The 10,089-nt window shown below is 43.3% G+C and overlaps 1 protein-coding gene across 1 annotated transcript in view; it reads right to left on the bottom strand.

Moving 5' to 3' along the window:
- Positions 1-1,554: 1,554 nt before the first annotated feature.
- LOC140726045 (uncharacterized) overlaps positions 1,555-10,089 on the bottom strand; it is a 62,126-nt gene continuing 53,591 nt past the window's right edge. Inside the window, exon 5 of the mRNA XM_073041940.1 lies at positions 1,555-1,674. Coding sequence (XP_072898041.1) covers positions 1,555-1,674 — 120 coding nt within the window. The remainder of the gene's footprint in view (positions 1,675-10,089) is intronic.

Raw genomic sequence — 10,089 nt, 5'->3', positions numbered from 1 at the left:
AAGGGTGTGTTTTCTCCCCTGATTTGTTTAATGTGTACAATGAAACAATATTACAAAAAATAAGACATCTTGGGAATCAAAGTTGGTGGTGAAAACATCAATAATTTCAGATATGTGGATGACACTGTGTTAATTGCAAGTACAGAGGAAGAACTACAAAACTTAATTGATATAATTGTTGAAGAAAGTGCAAAAATGGGTCTATCTATCAATTGCAAACAGACAGAATGTATGGTGATATCCGAAAAGAAGGAGGTCTATCCGTAGGTTGAGAATAAACAGGGAAGACCAAAACAAGTACAGAACTTTTGCTACTTAGGAAGCTGGGTGACATCAGATGGCAGGTGCGACATGGACATCAAGAGAAGAATAGGGATGGCAAAAGACACCTTTACGAAAATGAAGAGTATACTGACCAATACTAAACTAGGCATGACAACCCGCCTCAGAGTACTGAAATGTTACATTTATCCAGTTATTTTATATGGCTCAGAATGTTGGACAGTATCTAGTAACATGAGGAAATGAAGCAGCAGAGATGTGGCTTTTGAGGAGGATACAAAGAATATCATGGACAAAACGAATATCTAATGAGGATGTCATGAACAGAGCAAACACAAAAAGAGAAATAATGTATGAGATCATGAAAAGGCAACGTAACTTCATTGGACATGTGATTAGGAAAGAGGAGTTAGAATGCATGGTAATTATGGGAAAGATTGAAGGGAAGAAAGCAAGAGGAAGGCAAAGACAAATGATGATGGGGACAGCAGCCAGAGAACTGGAAATGAATACCAATGAATTGATCCACTTGACCCGAAACAGGAGCGTGTGGGCCATGGCAGTCAAAGCTCAAACTGGGCAAGGCACCTGATGATGATGTTGATGATGATGATGTTGATGATGATGATGATGTTGATGATGCTACTTCAGAAGAGTGGTGTTAAATATTGGAATGAGAGTCCCTGCATCACAGAATGATTACAGTATGAATGGAGTTTAAACTGTCTCTGTGTGACAACAGAGTTCAACTCCCCTTATATCTTTTGAGGTACTTAAACACCTCTATACTGAACACTAGCATGGAGTCTGTCTCTCCTACCACCCATGACAGTGTATTCCTCATACCAACCATTCGCTGTGAAGAACACCATTGCTTCTTTGATCTATATGGCCAGTTGTTCTATATGATCTCTTGTTCTATTTGGCCCATTGTTCTATGTGGCCAGGTTATGCTACTCCACCAATGAGAATGCTTCCTCTATCTTTTATGGTTTTAATTATTCTTGTCATACTTGCTTCCAGTCTGTTGTATTCCAAGGAGAACATTCCAGCTTCGATATATATCAATGACCCTCATTCCTGGAAACATTCAGGTAAATTTCTTCTGTGCCTTCTCTGTAACCTTCACGTTTCCTAAAGAGTCTCCACCAGAAATGGAAGCAATTGTAGACAAACTAACATTTTATGGAGTTTCACAGTTATACCCTATTATGGCTATGTTTACAAAGCACAGCATCTTAAAGTTTGGTAACAGGTCAAATCTACCATGTTTTAGAAATTATGCACAGTTCTATATTCCTTCTGGTGGCAGGTGATGCACCAGTTGGTTGTCTTCTGATTGGTTGCTTTGGAGTCACATGACAATGGCACAGGCAATAAGCAGAGAAATACCTGAGGCATGTGAGAATGGAACAGCAGTTACCATGGGGACATTAACTTGCACATCGATTGGGTGAATCATGTTGGTCGAGGCAGTCTTGAGGAGGACTTCATAGAATGCATTATGATAGTTTTCTTGAACAGCACCTTAAGTCAGGTCAAGTCACTTTTATTGTCATTTCGACCATAACTGCTGGTACAGTACATAGTAAAAATGAAAAATTTTTCAGGACCATGGTGTTACATGACACAGTACAAAAACTAGACTGAACTACGTAAAAAACAACACAGAAAAAAAAACTACACTAGACTACTGACCTACCCAGGACTGCATAAAGTGCACAAAACAGTTCAGGCATTACAATAAATAATACACAGGACAATAGGGCAGTACGTTGTCAGGCCAGGCACTGGGTATTAAGGAGTCTGATAGCTTGAGGGAAGAAACTGTTTCATAGTCTGGTCGTGAGAGCCTGAATACTTTGGAGCCTTTTCCCAGACGGCAGGAGGGAGAAGAGATTGTATGAGGGGTGCGTGAGGTCCTTCATAATGCTGTTTGCTTTGCAGATGCAGCGTGTAGTGTAAATGTCCATGATGACGGGAAGTAAGACCCCGACGATCTTCTCAGCTGACCTCACTATCCGCTGCAGGGTCTTGCGATCCGAGATGGTGCAATTTCCGAACCAGGTAGTGATGCTCTCAATACAACCTCTGTAGAATGTGATGAGAATGGGGGGGGGGGGGGGTGGTGGGAGATGGACTTTCCTCAGCCTTCGCAGAAAGTAGAGACGCTGCTGGGCTTTCTTTGCTATGGAACTGGTGTTGAGGGACCAGGTGAGATTCTCCGTTAGGTGAACATCAAGAAATTTGGTGTTCTTAACGATCTTTACCGAGGAGCCATCGATGTTCAGCGGGGAGTGGTCACTCCATACCCTCCTGAAGTCAACAACCATCTCTTTTGTTTTGTTCACATTCAGAGACAGGTTGTTGGCTCTGCACTAGTCCGTTAGCCGCTGCACCTCCTCTCTGTAAGCTGACTCGTCGTTCTTGCTGATGAGACCCACCACGGTCGTGTCATCGGCAAACTTGATGATGTGTTTCGAGCTGTGTGTTGCAGCACAGTCATGGGTCAGCAGAATGAACAGCAGTGGACTGAGCACACAACCCTGGGAGCTCCCCCGTGCTCAGTGTGATGGTGTTGGAGATGCTGCTCCCGATCCGGACTGACTGAGGTCTCCCAGTCAGGAAGTCTAGTATCCAGTTGCAGAGGGAGGTGTTCAGGCCCAGTAGGCTCAGCTTTCCAATCAGTTTCTGAGGGATGATTGTGTTGAATGCTGAACTGAAGTCTATGAACAGCATTCGAACGTACGTGTCTTTTTTGTCCAGGTGGGTTAGGGCCATGTGGAGGGTGATGGCAATGGCGTTGTCTGTTGAGCGGTTGGGACGGTACGCAAACTGCAGGGGGTCCAGTGAGAGGGGGGCAGCAGGGTCTTGATATGCCTCATGATGAGCCTCTCGAAACACTTCATGATGATGGATGTGAGTGCAACGGGCCGGTAGTCATTTAGGCAGGACACAGAAGACTTCTTCGGCACGGGGACCATGGTGGCGGTCTTGAAGCACGTTGGAATGGTGGCGCTGCTCAGGGAGATGTTGAAGATGTCAGTGAGAACATCTGCTAGCTGGTCTGCACATCCACTGAGCATTCTGCCAGGAATGTTGTCTGGTCCAGCAACCTTCTGTGGGTTGACCCTGCACAGGGTTCTTCTCACATCGAACACAGTGAGACACAGAACCTGGTCATTTGTAGGAGGGGTGGACTTCCTCGCCACCACGTCATTTTCCACCTCAAACCAAGCGTAGAAGTTATTCAGCACATCTGGGAGGGAGGCATCACCTGCACAGTCAGGTGATGTTGTCTTGTAATTGGTGATGTCCTGGATGCCCTTCCACATGCGCCGCGTATTGCCACTGACCTGGAAGTGGCTGTGGATTTGCTGGGCGTGTACACGCTTTGCCCCTCTGATGGCTCGGGACAGTTTGGCCCTTGCTGTTGTTAGGGCTGCCTTGTCGCCTGCTCTGAAGGCGGAGTCGCGGGTCCTCTGCAGCGCACGCACCTCTGCGGTCATCCATGGCTTCTGGTTGGCACGTATAGTGATGGTCTTGGACAGAGTAACATCATCAATGCACTTGCTGATGTAGCTGGTCACTGATGCTGTCGGTTGCAGCCTCCCTGAACATGTGCCAGTCAGTGTGCTCAAAGCAGAGATGGCTCCTGCTGGCCAGGTTTTCACCTGCTTCTGAACTGGTCTGGAGTGCCTGACGAGTGGTCTGTATGCTGGGATTAGCATAACAGAGATGTGGTCTGAGTATCCGAGGTGGAGGCGGGGCCCCGTCGGGGATGTTTGGGTAAATCAGGTCCAACATGCTCTCCCCCCTCGTTGCAAAGTCCACACACTGATGGAATTTGGGGATCACTGACTTAAGGTTCGCGTGGTTAAAATCTCTGGTGACAATAAACAGACCATCAGGGTGTGCGTTCTGCAGTTCGCTAATAGCCCCGTACAGTTCACAGAGCGTCTCCTTAGCATTAGCGCTGGGGGGAATGTAGACACCGAATATAAGGACAGAGGTGAATTTCCATGGCAAATAAAATGGTCTGCATCGAACAGCCACAAACTCCACTAACGATGAGCAGTGTCTGGAAACCAGCACAGAGTTCTTACACCATTCCGTGGTGATGTAAACACACACACCACCACCGTGAGTCTTACCGGAGAGAGCTGCATCCCTGTCCGCTCGAAACAAGGCGAGCCTGTCCAGCTGGATGGTAGCGTCTGAAATCCCATCAGTGAGCCATGTCTCTGTGAAGACATATGCGGAGCAAACTCTGTACTCCCGCCGAGTATTTCATTGGAGTCGGATGTAGTCCATTTTATTGTCCAGGGAGCGGACATTGGAGAGCAGAATGGACAGGAGAGCCAGCCGGCTAGGGTTTGCTTTTTGCCTGGCACGGACCCTGCCCGTTTGCCTCGCTTCCGCTTCTTCACACATCGCTTACGACATCTCGATCTCCGGCTACCAGCATCAGGCGAGTCCGAGGATTGTAGGCCCGTTCCCCTCTGCAAGCCAAGGTCACGTAATTCAACCAGCAGATCTCTGTGAAGGTTTATTTTTGGGCGATCTCTGTAATGTAGTAGTATCTGATGATGGTAGATGGTTGCTCTGTTATCCATGTACCCTAATCGAAACCTTACTGAACCTACAAGGGAACGTGCTGTCTTAGATCTGGTCCTCAGCAATGAGACAGGTAAAATTTGTGATCTTGTGGTTAGGGATCCTCTTGGAAAGAGTGATCACAGTATGAATGAATTTCTCATACAGGTAGAGAGTGCAATAGTCCGATGTAAAACCAGTGTATTATGTCTAAACAAAGGAGACTACAATGGGATGAGGGAGGAATTGGACGAGGTAGACTGGGAACACAGGGTATATGGTGGGATGGATGAGGAACAGTGGAAGACTTTCAAAGAGATTTTTGATGGTACTCAACAAAAGTACATTCCAGTTAAAAACAAGGACAGGAAGGGTGGGGAGAGCCAGCCTTGGGTAACTAAGGAAATAAAGGAAGGCATTAAACTAAAAGCTCAAGCATACAAAGTCACCAAGAGTAGTGGGAAACTGGAAGATTGAGAAAACTTTAAAGAGCAACAAAGAACCACTGAGCAAGCAATAAAGAAAGGGAAGCCAGATTGTGAAAATAAAATAACACAATATAAAATGAATAGTAAAAGTTTTTGTAATTATATAAAGTGGAAAAGGGTGGTGAAAGTGAACGTGGGTTCCCTTCAAGGATGAGTAGGGGGAATTGATATTGGGCTTGAATGACAAACAAGGGAATATTTGCAGACACTAGAAATCCAAGCAACACACACAAGATGCTGGAGGAACTCAGCAGGCCAGGCAGCATCTATGGAAAAAAGTACAGTGGACGTTTCGGCAGGATTTGGCAGGAGTGGAGAAAATAAGCTGAGGAGTAGATTTAAAAGCTAAGGGGAGGGGAGAGAGAACCACCAGGTGATAGGTGAAACCTGGAGGGGGAGGGATGAAGTAAAGAGCCAGGAGGTTGATTGGTGAAAGAGACAGAAGGCCATGGAAGAAAGAAAGAAGGGGAAAGGAGCACTAGAGGGAGGCGATGGGTGGGCAAGGAGAAGAGGTGAGAGAGGAAAAAGGGGATGGGAAATGGGTGGGGGTTGTTGAGGTGGCATTACCAGAGGTCTGAGAAATCGATGTTCATGCCATCAGGTTGGAGGCCACCCAAACGGAATATAAGGTGTTGTTCCTTCAACCTATCAGTGGCCTCATTACAACAGTGGAGGAGGCCACGGATGGATATATGGGAGTGGAATTAAAATGGGTGTCCACTGGGAGATCCTGCTTCTTCTGGCGGACAGAGCATAGATGCTTGGCGAAGCCATCTCCTAGTCTACGTCATGTCTGACCAATGTACAGGAGGCCACACTGGGAGCACCGAACACAGTAAATTACCCCAACAGACACACTTTTCTGAGAGATGCTGCCTGGCCTGCTGAGCTCCTCCAGCATTTTGTGTGTGTTGGAAGGTTTTGAATGACTATTTTGTGTCAGTCTTCATGGTGAAGGACACGTCTAACATGCCAAAGAGAGATGTATGGATGCGATGGGAGGTGAATACCTCAATACAGTAGCTATCACTCTAGAGGTAATGCTGAGCAAAATAGTGGGCCTGAAGATAGATAAGTCCCCTGGTCCTGATGGAATGTATCCCAGGGTACTGAAAGAAATGGCAGAAGCCATATTAGAGGCTTTGGAGATAATTAACCAAAATCCTCTGGACTCTGGACAGGTCCTGGTGGATTGGAAGATGGTGAATGCCATGCTACTGTTCAAAAAAAGGATGTAGGCAAAAGGCAGGTAACTATAGGCCAGTTAGTTTAACACCTGTAGCTGGGAAAATGCATGAAGCTATCATTAAAGGAAAAATAGCAAGTCATCTGGAAAGAAATGCTTCCAACAGGCAGATGCAGCATGGATTCAGCAAAGGCAGGTCCTGTTTGACAAACTTACAGGAGTTCCTTGAGGATATAATGAGCGCAGTGGATAGAGGGGAACAGATGGATGTTATTTCCTTGGATTTCCAAAAGGTGTTTGATAAGGTGCCGCATAAAAGACTTATCCATAAGGATGGATAGAGTTGGGGTGATGTATTAGCATGGATAGAGGATTGGTTAACTAATCGAAAGTAGAGAGTTGGGATACATGGGTGTTACTCTGGTTGGCAAACAGTGGTGAGCGGTGTATCGCAGGGGTTGGTGCTGGGCCCTCAACTGTTCATGATATACATTAACGATCTGGAAGAAGGGACCGAGTGTAGTGTCTCGAAGTTTGCTGATGATACTAAATTGAGTGGAAAAGCAAATTGTGCAGAAGATGTGGAGAGTTTGCAGAGAGACATAGATCGGTTAAGTGTGTGGGAAGGTGTTTGACAGATGGAGTACAATGTTGGTAAATGCAAGGTCATCCACTTTGGAAGGGAAAATGAAAGAGCTGATTATTCTTTAATTGTAAAAAGTTGCAGCCTGCTGCTGTGCAGAGGGATTTGGGAGTGCTTGTGCATGAACCACAAAAGGTCGGTTTGCATGCACAGCAGGCTATCAAGAAGGCAAATGAGATGTTGGCCTTCATTGATAGAGGGATTGAACTTAAGAGCAGGGAGCTCATGCTGCAACTGTGCAGGGTATTGGTGGAGCTGCATCACTAGAGTACTATGATTCAGAGGAGTAGATTTAGGACGGAGATAAGGAAGACCTACTTTTCCCACAGAGTGGTGAATCTGTGGGAATTCTCTGCCCAAAGAAGTAGTGGAGGCTACCTCAGTAGATATATTTAAGAGAAGTTTGGATAGATTTTTGCATAGTAGGGGAATTAAGGGTCACGGGGAAAAGGCAGGTAGGTGGAGATGAGTCCATGGCCAGATCAGCCATGATCTTATTGAATGGTGGAGCAGGCTCCATAGGCCGGTTGGCCGACTCCTGATCCTATTCCTTAGGTTCTTATGTTCTTATAGTCTTTCGTGCTCTCCACTGCGCCCCCAGTTGATGTATCATCTGTAAATTTGCTAATCAGGATTACAACATTATCATTAAGATTGTTGATAGAATCAAAACAACAACACAGCCAGCACAGAACCTGTAGCACACCACTAGTCACAGGTCTCCAGTGAGTCAACCATCTACTACTACAGGTGCACAATCCTTTATCCGAAATTCTGAAATCCAAAAAGCTCTGAAAACTGAAGTTTTTTTCGCCAACAGCTGACGTCACTCAGGTGTGACTTGGCAGCACTAGCAGAGGCCGTCAGACATCATTTGTGGCTCAGCGCTCGTACTGGTTACACGTGCTTTTGCTGTTCGTCGATATTTTGTGTTCACTGTTGACTTTGTGTTTAATTTCACTGCAAAAATGTCAAAAAGAGCTGCAGATACACCTATGGGTAACAATGAGAAAAAGAGAAGGAAGCATCTATCATTATCAATAACGCAGAAAGTGGAGTTATTGCAGAAGCTTGATTGTGGTGTGTCTGTGCGGCATCTTACTGAAGAAAATAGTGTCGGAACTACCACCGTATATGATTTAAATAAATAGAAAGACAAGTTACTGAAGTTTTATAGTGACAGTGACAGTGACGTTCTACATTTATTCCAATAAGTCATTTACCATGTGTTTGATTTGGTTCATTTGAAGCTGTATATTTTTATGTTTTATTGAATGTTTTTGTTGGAAATAATTTTTTTCTTGTCATTATTCCCTAAACAATACAGGATAACAACTATTTACATAGCAATTACATTGTATTAGTTATTATAAGTAATCCAGAGATGATTTAAAGTGTACGGGAGGATGAGTGTAGGTTTGGTGCACCACCGAGTCTGAAAGTCCACCACACTGAACAGGTTAAATAAGGGACTTGAGCATACGTGTTTGTTTGGTATCGGGGGAGGGGAGTGGGGTCTGAAATCTGAAAAATTCAGAATTCCGAAATGCAACTGGCCCCAAGGATTGTGGACCTTATTTCTTTCTTTCTTTTTCCATCTTCTTATTAAATTTTCAAAGACAAATACATCGCGGTCCTAATAGTACAAAGGGAGTGGGAGTATACTGTTGGCGATTAACACATGTGAGTAGAAACTATAGGTAACACCAATATAATTGACCTCCCAAACTCTTAATATAGACAAGATACAAGGAAATAAAAAGATGGAAAAAAACCCAAATTGAACTAAACTAAACTAAAACTAAATAATCAAAGCTGGACTATTCTATTATATTAGATAAAATCATTAGTGTCGTCAATTCCGCTCCTCTACTCAAATTAATAAATAATATAAAGGAATCTGAAAAGGTCAAATTACATTCTATGAAAGTATTGAATAAATGGCCTCCAAGTTTCTTCAAATTTAACCGAGGGATCAAAGGTACAACTTCTAATTTTTTCTAAGTTTAAACAGGATATGGTTTGGGAAAACCACTGAGATGTAGTTGGGGGATTCATCTCTTTCCTATTCAATAAAATAGAACTTCTAGCCATTAAAGTAGCAAATGCAATCATCCGCTGAGCTGCAGAGGGCAGATCAATAATCAGTAAGCCAAAAATTGCAATGATCGGGTGAGGTTGTAAATCAATGTGCAAAACTGTAGAGAATGTATCAAAAATATCTTCCCAAAATTTTTTCCAAAAGATGGCAAGACCAAAACATATGAGTCAGAGAGGCTACCTCAGAATGACATCTATCACATATCAGATTTATATGAGAGTAAAAACAAGCTAATTTATCTTTAGACATATGAACCCTACATACCACTTTAAATTGAATCAATGTATGTTTAGCAAAATAGAAGAGAAGTTAATTTTCTCCCATTTCTCTATAGGTAAAGAAAGTTGAAGTTCCTTCTCCCATTCATTTTTAATTTTATCGGATATATCTGACTGTATTTTCATAATCATATCATAAATGATTGCTATTAAACCCTTTTGATAAGGGTTTAAGCCTAAAAATTTTTCCGTGATATCAGTTGGTTATGAAATTGGAAAAGTAGGTAGCATCATATTTAAAAAATCTCTGATCTGTAAGTATCTAAAAAAATGGGATCTGGGCAAATTATATTTATTAGCCAACTGTTCAAAAGACATGAAAGTTATCCAAAGATAAATCACAAAAACATATTATACCCTTTGTTTTCCATACCAAAAAGGCTTGATCCATAACAGAGGGTTGAAAGAAAAAAATAGATATAATAGGACTTGATAAAATACATTTATTCTAGCCAAACAATTATGAAACTGAAATCATATATTTGTAATGTATGTTTAATTATTGGATTAACCAT

Source organism: Hemitrygon akajei, chromosome 4 (genome assembly GCF_048418815.1).
Source record: "Hemitrygon akajei chromosome 4, sHemAka1.3, whole genome shotgun sequence".
In the NCBI taxonomy this organism is placed as follows: Eukaryota; Metazoa; Chordata; class Chondrichthyes; order Myliobatiformes; family Dasyatidae; genus Hemitrygon; species Hemitrygon akajei.
Note: the sequence above shows the minus strand (reverse complement) of the source record. Positions and strands in the feature narration are given on the sequence as shown.